Consider the following 14,759-nt stretch of genomic DNA (forward strand, 5'->3'; position numbering starts at 1 on the left):
GTCCGAAGAATGTCTCGAAAAGCGCAGCCACAACAATGCAACATTGTTGGAAATGTTTTAATCAATTTGGACGCCTGTTACAGTGTTGGTAAAAAAAAAAGGTCAATAAAGTAGTGAATCCACACCAACCCACCAAAGTTGGGAACATTTTGGGCAACATTTTGGATAAAAGATGTCAACATTGTTGAAAGGAAAGGTGAAATATTCACATAGGGCAAACCAATAGCCTATCTCCGCTAGTAGTGAAGCCATGATAAGCAGCAGACGTAGTGGTGAGGAGAGAGGCAGCGGCGCGCCGCCACGGCGTCATCGTTAACGATAGTGCTCCCAACACTAATGTTGCCAACACTTGCATGTAAGTTTTCGAAATGTAGATAGCACAGTTGCCAAGGCATTGTTGCCGACATGCGACGTTGTGGCCCGCCTTAATCGTCATGATCATAAAATTCATATACAAATTCGTTTGGAAATATAAACCAATCCTATCTACAGACACACAGCCTGTGGCACCTTGACCCTGTCATTTCCGCTGAGAAAAACAAAAAGTACTGTGGGGACGAATTGGTACTGGTTGAAAAATAAAAAGTAAGACACATGATAGACCTATTGACTCTTTTTTTTTTGATATCTCGGTATCTTAGTCGTATGTATCGCTGTGCAATATGAAAAGTATATCGAATGTGCATATATAGACTCAGAATTTTCAGCACATTTATTAATGGTACTTATGCCAGACTTGCTAAAATGCTGTTCGGTGCATCTGTCTTACAGAAGGTTTCTAACTTATTACCAAGCACCAGCAGACCTCAGAAAAACGAAAAGTCTTATGAACAATGTTTAGGTGTTCCAAGGCCATTAAAATGCTTCATATGTTGAAAGAGTTGGGTAAATCCAACGTGGAATCCAACTACTGTACTTAAAATCATTCTTATGGTAAGAGTGAAGGTTGCGTTTGATGGCCCAGACCGTATATATAGTTTCTGCAGAATAGCTATAACACATACCCCCCATGAAAGGAATTAATCTAAAAGGATACAAATAACAGCCACTCATATGATGTTTGCATTACACCAGTTACACAGAATTAGAATGCAACAATAGTACTTGCTGCCACCCTGGTACATAATCAACTCCCTCGGATATCACCATACTTGAATATACACATATGAAGCTAAGAACAATCCTAAGTTCAACTCGTTCCCTCAAACAATACCCATGAAGACATACAGATCTGTGGACTTAGTGTGTTATAAAACATCTTTACTGACGATTCTCTCGACTCAGCCACTACAGCTAAGACCAGTGGTACTGAAAGATGATATTAGAATAAGGAATCGAACTTTTTTCCTGATGAACTGAATTGTTCGCTCTTGAGTTTGCAGAACATGCAACCACGGATAGCTAATTACTTCCCCCTGTTTGTCCTCCATTTGCCCTAACTTTCCATCGACCAAAATATAAAACGTTTGTCTCTGAAGTTAAACGTATATATGCGAGCATTTCTAGTTAAGGGATTAAAGTCAAACTTGTGGATTCCCTCTCACACAGGTCTCCAGAACATAGTAAAGTTGCTGCCTCAGCCAGACTTGCACTAGATATAGAAGCTATTGAACATTTTACTGGGTTGTCAAGAAAAAAAGAACAAATGCATTGAGGGAAGAACTAGCAATGTATTATAAGCAAGTAGTAGAGGATCCCCTTTTAAGTATCCTAATTATAATACAAAACATTCTGAGAGTGTGAGTGGTCTTATGGAGGTCATGATGCATCAAGAAAAAATATTGTGTATGGATAAAGCAACAAGTCAGTAGATTCCGAGATGTTGCCACTGCTAGATTAAGTTCATCTATCTTGCTTCTGATTAAACACGCCCATCCTCGATCTCCCCCCCCCCCCCCCCATTTCCTCGAAAGGCCAACTTTGGCTCTTTGGGAGAGCTTAGAGGATATCCCTGCCCAGTATTTTTTACTTATCTTGGCATGTGTGGTAGGGATGCCTCTTGTTGCCCTGAACGCACAGCACAAAAATGATCTTGGGTGGGATGGAGTTCTACATTGCTCTGATGCATGCCGCATCATGGATGGTGCGTGCTGGACCATAAAACGATTCCCTTCCCTTGAAACCCACTCCACTTTCATTTCTGCTCAGAATTAGTTGCAGAACTGTTCATCAAAGAGCCAAGCCTACTTTCATAAAAAGATATTGTGGTGACTTGACTTCTTTTTGGTCCTTAACCAAAAGCATCTCCAACAACTATGATTCAGCCTTTCCTCCTCTTTTCCCACCTGATCACTGTTGCTAACTCTCCATCTGATAAAGCTGCTCTTTTTGGCAACATGTTTGCCTCCCTCTGAACCTATGCCATCTATATTCTCCTCACGCTTAATCTTCTAGGTGTGCTCTCCCATATCCAGATGGACAAGGCTTACGTGTCAGATAGCATACTCCCTCGTGTTCTAAGGAAGTTTGCCTCTGAGCCAGCACCAATTCTGGCTCGCTTATTTTGCCGCCGTCTAAAAATCGAGACCACCAGTATGGATTTTGGAGTGCTACGTCCGCTGGTGACCTTCTTTCTTATGTGACTTACCCCTGGTCCTCCTCTCAGGGATTTTCGTGAAACTTTTGTCGTAGTCCTCGACATCTTCAAAGCATTTGGCAGGTGTGGCATAAGTCTGTGCCTGCTAAACTCAGTTCCTTTGGTTTCAGTGTTTCTCTCTGTTCTCTAGTGTATAGTATCCTTTCAGGCCATTCCGTCGCAATAGTTGTCGGTGAAGCGACTACCCACTCCTAACCTGTCAGTAGTGGTGCTCCTCAAGTTTCTGTCCTACCATCTATTCTCTTTCTTCTCTCAGTAAATGATCTCTCTTCTATTTCTAACCCTATTCACTTTTATGCTGGTGATTTCACTTCACATACTTCAGCTCACTTTTCCTCCCTTTCTCCCATTAATACTTATTCTCTCTTTCGTGCTAATCATATTTCCTTTCTTATTTCGAACATGCAGCATTTCGGATTGGGAAATCAGTAACTTTGTATAATTTACTAGTGGTAAAAAACAGTTTCTTCCTATATCTCTTTCTATGAATCATTTGCTTCACTTTACTGAATTTCAAATTACCACGATTCAATCCTATGTTTGTGTAAATATGTTGGACATAACCATGTCCTCCACTCTTTCCTGAAAACCCCACATAACCAACATCACAAAGTCCGTTTCCCAAAAGCTGGGAGTATTGCACAGGTGCCTTGATTATGTTCTTGTTAGGAGCTGTTTCACATCTGCAGGGGCTTTCCGTCCCATTAATTCTGGCATCACCTCACTTCAACCTTCCCTTTTCCATATGCCGTGATGTTGCTGCTCTCTCTCTCTCTCTCTCTCTCTCTCTCTCTCTCTCTCTCTCTCTCTCTCTCTCTCTCTCTCTCTCTCTCTCTCTCTCTCTCTCTCTCTCTCTCTCTTCTATAAGTATTATTTTGGCCATCGTTCTGGTGTTGTCCTCGTGTCCACAACCTCAGGGTTTGGACCCGTGGCACGCTTTTGACTGCTGCTTCCCTTGACCGTCCACTTGAGGACTGGCTGTTATGATACCTTCCTTCTTATTCCTCGAACAGCTTAGCTGTGGTATCCTCCTCTTCATTTAACCTTTCTTTCTTTAAGGGTCAGATCTACTTTCTTCCTCTTTAACTTTCACCCGAAATGGCCTTAATTGCGGCATGTTATTTGCCCGAGCCATGATGGGCACTGTAAAAGAAATAAATAAAAAGGATGAGGGGATCAGGTACTGTTGGCGCTTTTGCTTCCCTGGAATGTTGTTCAAATGATTTATTAACTGAGAGGGGTAGATATACGGACACATGCCAGAGACTCACATCACATCTTGGTCTGGGAATATTAGACATATTAGTAATGGTTTAAACAAGCCTTGCAAGAATGGCCAGCACATAATTATTGTTAATGTTAAAATACTTAAGATTTTGAGACCGTGCCCACTTTTCGCATATAGTAAGTTAGTCTACTATTGTATGGAAAGAGTGAATAAGTTTATGTAATGTTGTACTAACTTTGTAACGTCTAATGGTATAATTACCTCCCCGCTGAGGTGAGACAAAGATCAATTGTGACCTTTCTGAATACTTCATATTCCCTTCACAGGATGAGCGAGGGACGCACGGTATGCTGGGCGCTGAGAGCTGCAAAAAATAAGCTGTCAAGGACAATCAGATGAATAGGGATCTCAGGCTGGAGGCGACTGAACCACTTTCTGTGTAAGTAGAATCGTTTCTGAACTCCTAAGATGAAATTGCCACCCTTGATTTCATTTTCATTAAGATATTATTTTCAAAAGATATGCTAATCCCAATAACAGTGGTTTTGGTTAATATCAGTTATTCTTTCCGTTTTCCGTTTAACACCAAAAGTTCAACACCATAATTTCGTGGGACAGAATTTGTAGAAGGCGATCTTATGCAATAATGATTTGAAGTAGAAATTATGTTTATTGTATTTGGAATAGAATGATCAAAATAACATCAAATGAACATTTTACTTTAATGATAGAAAACGTTTACTTTGTTATTGTTGATCTGTTATGTTTTCCAGTAGTATTATCGGGGTGAGAATCCTCTCTCAGGCACCCTGACTGGATTAATGCATGGAACACAAGGTGAGGGTGGATATGGTCTTCGAGTTACCTCTAACACCTGAAGCAAGTGTTTATGATTTCTCGGTTAGTGGTTGTTTGATTAACCTTGACGGCCTTAAGGACCCAGGCAGTTGATTGGCCTAAAACTTAACCTTAACCAACTAACTAACCATATGCATTTACGATCGTAGTACTTGGCCACAGACCTGCCTCTCCAAACCTCCAAACGAGTGGCGGATCGACATCACGTTTCACCCTTTCCACCCAGCACCACCCAATTTTTCTCGTTTTTTTTCCAGTTTTCCCGGCTCTTTGCATAGAAATAGTATATTGTTGGTGTTCTTTTATAAAGAAAAATAAGACGTTGACAAGGATTGCATGCTACTGTATGTGTCATTCAGTAATTTACCTGGTAAGGTAACCGTTCGCATCCATCGAACAACAGCGTCTGGATCATGTATGTAAGCTAATAGGTGAGCTACTTGTAATAGGCAAAGTTAGGGTACTTCTCAAGTCTCTGGGGTAGAACAGTGATATGGATAAAATGCTCACACGCATCTCGTAATGCTTGGCAGGAATCATCTCTGGGCACATTAATCTTGTAACAGTTAAGTACATAGTATTGCAGGGTATGGTAGTAGCTTAATGGCAAGGTCTCTCCATATTGACGGGAGCCCAACTTGGGAAACAACAACATCGAGGTGTCTACTATATATATATTCTTGCTTGTTAATATGATGCTAGATAAATATGCCTTTGTCGGATTCACTTCGCCTTAAGCCTAAAATATTTTGTCCATATTCTTTCTTAATTATTTTCTTAAAGCTACTGGAAGGTAGACTCAAGGGATAATCAGTTTCATCCTTCAGTGCAGGAGTTTTTGCTAATTCATCAGTCTTATCGTGCATTCTAAGCCCAGGAAAGGAAATGATCCAGAGAAGTTGGATTCTAATCATGGGTAATTTGATTATACCTGTGTAGTGCTTCAAATACAGTCGTATCATATTTATAATGAAGGGAGTTTAGTTCAGTTGATAAGGGAAGACAGTCACTTGCAATCAAACTACCGATAATGGAGTTTTGATAAGTTTAATTAAGGACCATAAGGACAGCAAATACTTCACTCTGAAGTGTGGATACCCAGATATTCACCATAACCCCCAGTTCTCAGTAATACTCGTCAGTATTTACTACGGCAATCAAACCAGTGGTTTGTGTATCCATCGAGCCAGTATGTGCGAGATCATGTTCAGTGATGATATCACTTGTGTGATAACGGGCGTCATTGTTGACTCTCACCGTCAACCTGGGTTGTGATCTAAGCTGGAGCTTTGGGAGGAAGACGGAAACAGTGGTGATCAAGTTTTAAATTTCACATTGGGCAGGATAGTGCGATTGTTGTCACTCACGAGAGAGTTCGTGAATATTCTGCGCACAATAACTATTGCAGTAACTCATCTGGATGGATCTCCCTTATAGGAAGTTTTGGAAGGCTTCGTTGCATGGATTGGCATGTGCTTGCCTGATGCATACTGATCCTTGAGAGAAGACTGACTTCATTTATTCTGTCACTCATACAAGGTAGATCAATCTCTGTTCTCGTGTTTATGATTTTTATTGTACAATGGCAGCCATATTTGTTTTTCATAACTTCATTATGTATTTTTTCCAAGTCCTTCAGGTCTTTTATCAGATATGTAGAGCAAGATTATCGCTACCTTCGTTCATAATCAGTGTGGGAGACCTGTCGTTCAACTTAGGCTTTTTGGTGACCACCTCAGTTGTGGGTAGAGCGAGGCTTTCATATGTGCCTCGTACATGGTTAAGTGTAAGAAGCGTATAACTCTCCCACGAAGAGTTGATCATGATATCATCTACCTAGGCTCATGTTGTTTGGTGTTCTAAAGCATGGACTGAAGAAGGTCATTGATCAAGGCTTAGTACAACGCCCCGCGGAATCCCAAGTTCAAACTCTTTGATTTCACCTCTGTGTCCTTGAAACAGAACGGGTGACTCCGCTGAGCAGGTAGCCAGAGATCCAGCCCAGAAGCCGGCCCCCTCGCACCCATTTCAGTTAGTTCATATAAGATTACCTCTTGATTTAGCACTATCAGAAGCACCTGTTTCAGATCAAGGAAAAGTGATGTAAAGAACAGAAAAAAATGGTTATGTGATAATGTACAAACTTCTTGTACATACAACTAAACCATATAAACTGGGTGACATGCTTTCTAGTTTAATCACATCTTTGAAACGTCCGTTGGATACGTTTTCTGGCTCTTATCTTATCATGCGTTGTTGCACATGTTGGTCTTGTATATTGACAAGTGGTGACTAGCTGCCTCATGACCTTATCATGCTACAGAAATTCATCAAGATAGGTACTATAAATAAGGAGCTGAGCAAACGTACAGTAGGGCTGATTTAACGTGAGATCTCGAGACGCGGTTAAGTCTTTAAGGGAAGATTAGATTATACGCAAGATTAGATCGTAGATTACGTCATTACCCATTAAAAGTCCCAACTTAACCTAACCGTTTAACTTACTGATCCCACTGAGGACCTAACCTAATGTAGAACTGATTTTCTAACGCAAGTCCTAATGAAAGATTTAACCCAAGAATTTACGGCCAGTCTTAGGCTTGATTTAAGGGCCTAACCCATGGACAATTTAGGGCTTTATCTTGGAATTAACCTAGGCAACTGAGAATCAATTCTAACCTTACTTAGGACCTAACCTTATCTAAGGAATTAGGAGCGCGTCTAGAGATCCTGCAAAAGCCTAAATAAATCGGGAATTGGTTCAGGAGGCACTCTAATATTCTAACCCTATGTATTATGAAAAATATATCAAATTTTGTATTATGAATAGGTTACGAATCAGCCAGCGACTGAATGTAAACACACCAGGCGAACATATGTAGCGAATACACGAAACAGCCAGTGAACGCGACAAGCGAACGTCCGAAGACGATGAATTTGTAACTACATCTCTGTCATGGTTTTATAAGTGGAAAAACATACACATATATTCTTTGATATGCATGAAGAGAAAAATTGACTAAAATTAGGAGAAAAACTGGATTGAATTTGTTAAATGCTTCCGCCCTCCTCTGGTGGTTGTGCACATTAACCTACGTATTCGGATTAAAGTCTGACCCGAGTCTGGGATTCCGAAAGAATTCAATTATTTACCAAGATGGCAAGTGTAACGTGCACTTGCAAGACACTATACAACCTGCAGTTGTGCATTCTACATACACTTTTTCTCAGATGATAAAAGTTAGATTTTGTGTGACATTTGTCATAACGAAACCAGTTTCCTGACTAGAGCACACCCCTCAGGCTATAAATATTTTTCAGTGTTACTAAGGTTAGCGTGTTTGTGAGGAAGCTTTATCTCTTACCTTATTTGGTGTAGTTTGTTGCTAGGCGGCTTGACGTGATGCTGAGCCTTTATAACCTTTTTACTGCTTAATGATTCTGTTCCTTTTACTGATGTTATATAACATTTTTAGTGTAATATGGATAGGATTTAGGGATATGTAATCGATGTTCTTATCAAATCTGCAAGTGATGAAAGGCAACTTTACGTGTTCCGTCTCTAAGCTTAATAATATCTAGAGAACGATGGGTATTCACAATATATATATATATATATATATATATATATATATATATATATATATATATATATATATATATATATATACATATATATATTTAAAGTATCATATTATACTTTGTCGCTATCTCCCGCGTTAGCGAGGTAGCGAAAGGAAACAGACGAAAGAATGGCCCAACCCACCTACACACGCATGTATATACTTAAACACCCACACACCCACATATACATACCTATACATTTCAGCGTATGCATTCACAGACATATACATACATACACATGTACATATTCATAAATGCTGCCTTCATCCCTTTCGCCGCCACCCCGCCACCCATGAAATGGCACCCTCCTCCCCCACGCCTGCGCGTGAGGTATCGCTAGGTAAAGACAATAAAGGCCACATTCGTTCACTCTCATCCTCTAACTGTCATGTGTAATGCACCGAAAGCCACAGCTCCCTTTCCACATCCAGGCCCCACAAAACTTTCCATGGTTTACCCCAGACGCTTCGCATGCCATGGTTCAATCCATTGACAGCTCGTCGACCCCGGTATACCACATCGTTCCAATTCACTCTATTCCTTGCACGCCTTTCACCCTCTTGTATGTTAAGGCCCCGATCGCTCAAAATCTTTTTTACTCCATCCTTCCATCTCCAATTTGGTCTCCCATTTCTCGTTCCCTCCACCTCTGACACATATATCCTCTTTGTCAATCTTTCCTCATTCATTCTCTCCATGTGACCAAACCATTTCAATACACCCTCTTTGTGTAGGCCTTTCCATCTGTCAACAACTTTAACGGTATGATTATCTGAGCGCCACATCCTTGCTAGAATGTATCGTGCTAGTTATCACAGGTATTGGTACAATGTTACGATTTGCCTCAACAGAAAGCATATTAGCACATACGTCGTCCCTATATAATAGATTTGAACCCTCCCGGCTGTAGTTAGTTCTCTCCTACCGAGGGCTCGGATACCGCTCGCTAGTAAGCGGAATTGCATTGTTCGATTTGGATTTGGGTTTATTTAGGAAAAAGCATGCAAACCATAAACATACGTTAGTATTTCACTGTTTACGTATTGTCTTTTGTCTAATAATCCCGAGGTAAAAAGTGCAATTCCACCTCCCGCTGTGGCCATGGTGGCCTCTTAGTTCTGTAACTGTGATGGCCAGTGCCAGTTATAGTCTGTTATAGATTGACTAAAGAAAAGGAATTGTTTTCTGTGAAATACTACACTTCAAAGGAGTTCTGACTATGCCCTTTACTCTTACCCGACATCTGTACCAAATAAAAGAAAATTTTCAATGACGTTCCGAGCTATCAACTTCGGTCACACATCGATAAAGGTAAATATATAAAGTATCATGCTGCTGCTTTTGTATATTGAGCGAATTTTGCATGGATGAATTAAGTGTCACAAGATTCAAAGCATTATCATTCAAGGGAACATTTTAAAGGAACGAATATGTTGAAATGAGATTGTACGTCATTTTCATGTGCCACGATGCTCAGTTATACATATCACGATTCTTTGTTTCCATATCAGTTATAAATGAGATGTGCATCAATCAACGATGTTGAGTGAGGTAGAATACCACAACAGTACAATAAAGTTCTTTGACGAGATTTTACTCCCAGTGATACAGCCTCGTTAAAGTGACTTGGCACTTGCGTAGTAATCTCGAGCATGTTGAGTCCGGTAATGCCATTTGCCCGTGTATATATATATATATATATATATATATATATATATATATATATATATATATATATATATATATATATATATATATATTCCTATGAGTCCACGGGGAAAAAGAAACACGATAAGTTCCCAAGTGCACTTTCGTGTAATAATCACACCATCAGGGGAGAAACAAGAGAGAAATATCAGTTGATATACATCGAAGAGACGAAGCTAGGACGCCATTTGGTAAACATGTGATTGCCCAAAACATACAACGAGCGTTCATAAACTTATCATTTTACAAATTTTGTCAACAATAAAGTTATCTAATTTGTATAGACCATCACTAATATCAAGATTATAATTCTTTGTGTATTTGATAATAGAAGATTCAATGATATTTCTCTTGGTAATAGAGTTAGAGTTAATAACTGAGATGGCATTACTCCAGTCAGTACAATGATCATAGTTTTTAACGTGATTAAACAAGGCATTTGATTCTTGTCCCGTTCTTATACTATATTTATGTTGCTTACGTCTAACAGAAAGATCTTTACCAGTCTGACCAATTTAGAATTTATCTCAGTTTCCAAATGGCACTTTATAGATGCATCCTAGAGAATTTTCATAGGAAAATCTTGATCACGCGCAAAATTGTGATCCTTTCCAACATATGTACATGTATATATATGTATGTATGTTTCGGGAGCAGGTGAGTGAGCATGTTAGCAGTTTTGATGCACAAGACCGGTGATGGGTGATTTGATTCAAAGGTGAGTAATGTAGCAGTTGAGGGAATAATTGGTGTACATGGTGTTGAGCTTGTAGGTTTGTGTGCTGAAAAATTACTGTTGAATGGGAATGCCTTATTTAAAAAGAGATATACATAAGTATCCATATGTAACTAGGAGAGATGGTCAGACAGTGTCATTGGATTACGAGTTAATTGATAAGAGCGTGAAAGAGAGACTTTTGGATGTTAATGCGCTGATAGGTGCAACTGGAGGGATGTCTGATCATTATCTTGTAGAAAAGGTGAAGATTTTTAGAGGCTATCAGAAAAGAAGAGAAAATGTTGGGGTGAAGAGAGTGGTGAGAGTAATTGAGCTTGGGAAGGAGACTTATGTGAGGAAGTACCAGGAGAGACTGAGTACAGAAAGGAAAATGGTGAGAGCAAAAGATGTACGGGGAGTGGGGGAGGAATGGGATGTATTTAGGGATGTAGTGATGGCTTGCGCAAAAGATGCTTGTGGCATGAGAAGCGTGGGAGGTGGGCAGATTAGAAAGGGTAGTGAGTGGTGGGATGAAGAAGTAAGATTATTAGTGAAAGGGAAGAGAGAGGCATTGGGCGATTTTTGCGGGGAAGTAGTGCGAATGCCTGGTAGATGTATAAAAGAAAGAGGCAGGAGGTCAAGAGAAAGGTGCAAGAGGTGAAAAAGAGGGCAAATGAGAGCTGGGGTGTGAGAGTATCATTAAATTTTAGGGAGAATAAAAAGATGTTTTGGAAGGAGATAAATAAAGTACGTAAGACAAGAGAACAAATGGGAACATCAGTGAAGGGGGCTAATGGGGAGGTAATAACAAGTAGTGGTGATGTGAGGAGATGGAGTGAGTATTTTGAAGGTTTGTTGAATGTGTTAGATGATAGAGTGGCAGATGTAGGGTGTTTTGGTCGAGGTGGTGTGCAAAGTGAAAGGGTCAGGGAGAATGGTTTCGTAAACAGAGAAGAGGTAGTAAAAACTTTGCGGAAGAGAAAGCCGGCAAGGCGACGGGTTTGGATGGTATTGCAGTGGAATTTATTAAAGAAGGGGATGACTGTGTTGTTGACTGGTTGATGAGGATATTCAGTGTATGTATGGCTCATGGTGAAGTGCCTGAGGATTGGCGGAATGCATGCATATTGATATTGTACAAAGGCAAAGGGGATAAAGGTAAGTGTTCAAATTACAGACGTATAAGTTTGTTGATTATTCCTGGGAAATTATATGGGAGGGTATTGATTGAGAGGGTGAAGGCATGTACAGAGCATCAGATTGGGAAGAGCAGTGTGGTTTCAGAAGTGGTAGAGGATGTGTGGATCAGGTGTTTGCTTTGAAGAATGTATGAGAAATATTTTGAAAAACAAATGGATTTGTATGTAGCATTAATGGATCGGGAGAAGGCATATGATAGAGTTGATAGAAATGCCCTGCAGAAGGTATTAAGAGTATATGGCGTGGGAGGCAAGTTGTTAGAAGCAGTGAAAAGTTTTTATCGAGGATGTAAAGCATGTGTACGAGTAGGAAGAAAGGAAAGTGATTGGTTCCCAGTGAATGTTGGTTTGCGACAGGGGTGCATGATGTCTCCATGGTTGTTTAATTTATTTATGGATGGGGTTATTAGGGAGGTGAATGCAAGAGTTTTGGAGAGAGGGGCAATTATGCAGTTTGTTGTTGATGAGAGGGCTTGGGAAGTGAGTCAGTTGTTGTTCGCTGATGATACATTGCTGGTGGCTGACTCGGGTGAGAAACTGCAAAAGCTGGTGACTGAGTTTGGTAAAGTGTGTGAAAGAAGAAAGCTGAGAGTAAATATGAATAAGAGTAAGGTTATTAGGTACAGTAGAGTTGAGGGACAAGTCAATTGGGAGGTACGTTTAAATGGAGAAAAACTGGAGGAAGTGAAGTGTTTTAAATATCGAGGAGTGGATTTGGCAGCGGACAGAACCATGGAAGCGTAAGTGAGTCACAGGGTGGGGGAGAGGGCGAAGGTTCTGGGAGCGTTGAAGAGAGTGTGGAAGGCGAGACCATCTCGGAAAGCAAACATAGGTATGTTTGAAGGAATAGTGGTTCCAGCAATGTTATATGGTTGCGAGGCGTGGGCTATTGATAAGGTTGTGCAGAGGATGGTGGATGTGTTGGAAATGAGATGTTTAAGGACAATCTGTGATGTGAGGTGGTTTGATCCAGTAAGTAATGAAAGGGTAAGAGAGATGTGTGGTAATGAAAAGAGTGTGGTTGAGAGAGCAGAAGAGGGTGTATTGAAATGGTCTGGTCACATGGAGAGAATGAGTGAGGAAAGATTGACCAAGAGGATATATGTGTCAGAGGTAGAGGGAACGAGAAGTGGGAGACCAAATTGGAGGTGGAAGGATGGAGTGAAAAAGATTTTGAGCGATCGGGCCCTGAACATGCAGGAGGGTGAAAGGCGTGCAAGGAATAGAGTGAATTGGAACGATGTGGTATACCGGGGTCGACGTGCTGTCAATGGATTGAACCATGGCATGTGAAGCGTCTGGGGTAAACCATGGAAAGTTTTGTGGGGCCTGGATATGGAAAGGGAGCTGTGGTTTCGGTGCATTGTACATGGCAGCTAGAGACTGAGAGTGAACGAATGTGGCCTTTGTTGTCTTTTCCTAGCGCTACCTCGCGCGCGTGTGCGGGAGGGGGGGGGGGGGGGGGAGTGCCATTTCATGTATGTCGCTGTGGCGATGGGAATGAATGTAGGCAGCAAGTATGAATTAAGTACATGTGTATATATGTCTGTATATATATATATATATATATATATATATATATATATATATATATATATATATATATATATATATATATATATATTTTTTTTTTTTTTTTTTTTTTTTTTTATACTTTGTCGCTATCTCCCGCGTTTGCGAGGTAGCGCAAGGAAACAGACGAAAGAAATGGCCCAACCCCCCCCATACACATGCACATACACACGTCCACACACGCAAATATACATACCTACACAGCTTTCCATGGTTTACCCCGGACGCTTCACATGCCTTGATTCAATCCACTGACAGCACGTCAACCCCTGTATACCACATCGCTCCACTTCACTCTATTCCTTGCCCTCCTTTCACCCTCCTGCATGTTCAGGCCCCGATCACACAAAATCCTTTTCACTCCATCTTTCCACCTCCAATTTGGTCTCCCTCTTCTCCTCGTTCCCTCCACCTCCGACACATATATCCTCTTGGTCAATCTTTCCTCACTCATTCTCTCCATGTGCCCAAACCATTTCAAAACACCCTCTTCTGCTCTCTCAACCACGCTCTTTTTATTTCCACACATCTCTCTTACCCTTACGTTACTTACTCGATCAAACCACCTCACACCACACATTGTCCTCAAACATATATATATATATATATATATATATATATATATATATATATATATATATATATATATATATATATATATATATGTATGTATATATATATATATATATATATATATATTTATTCTTTTCTTTCTTGTTTAAACTATTCGCCATATTCCGCGTTAGCGAGGTAGCGTTAAGAACAGAGGACTGGGCCTTTTTTGGAATATCCTCACCTGGCCCCCTCTGTTCCTTCTTTTGGAAAATTAAAAAAAAAAAACGAGAGGGGAGGATTTTCAGCCCCCCGCTCCCTCCCCTTTTAGTCGCCTTCTACGACACGCAGGGAATATGTGGGAAGTATTCTCAATCGCCTATCCCCGGGGATAATATATATATATATATATATATATATATATATATATATATATATATATATCATAGGGTGGGGGAGGGGGCGAAAATCCTGGGGGCCTTGAAGAATGTGTGGAAGTCGAGAACATTATCTCGGAAAGCAAAAATGGGTATGTTTGAAGGAATAGTGGTTCCAACAATGTTGTATGGTTGCGAGGCGTGGGCTATGGATAGAGTTGTGCGCAGGAGGATGGATGTGCTGGAAATGAGATGTTTGAGGACAATGTGTGGTGTGAGGTGGTTTGATCGAGTGAGTAACGTAAGGGTAAGAGAGATGTGTGGAAAT

The 14,759-nt window shown here is 40.4% G+C and overlaps 1 protein-coding gene across 4 annotated transcripts in view; it reads left to right on the forward strand.

Moving 5' to 3' along the window:
* Nucleotides 1–14,759, forward strand: part of Argl (Argininosuccinate lyase) — a 245,540-nt gene that overhangs the window by 73,869 nt on the left and 156,912 nt on the right. Inside the window, exons 2-3 of one of the 4 annotated variants that reach the window (XM_071693764.1) lie at nt 4,151–4,263; nt 4,598–4,661. In XM_071693764.1, the coding sequence (XP_071549865.1) occupies nt 4,650–4,661 (12 nt within the window). In that variant the 5' untranslated portion in view covers nt 4,151–4,263; nt 4,598–4,649. Of the gene's footprint in view, nt 1–4,150; nt 4,264–4,597; nt 4,662–5,954; nt 6,222–14,759 lie in introns of those variants that run through there. The other 3 variants (XM_071693774.1, XM_071693805.1, XM_071693794.1) reach the window with 3 other exon arrangements.

Source organism: Panulirus ornatus, chromosome 4 (genome assembly GCF_036320965.1).
Source record: "Panulirus ornatus isolate Po-2019 chromosome 4, ASM3632096v1, whole genome shotgun sequence".
In the NCBI taxonomy this organism is placed as follows: domain Eukaryota; kingdom Metazoa; phylum Arthropoda; class Malacostraca; order Decapoda; family Palinuridae; genus Panulirus; species Panulirus ornatus.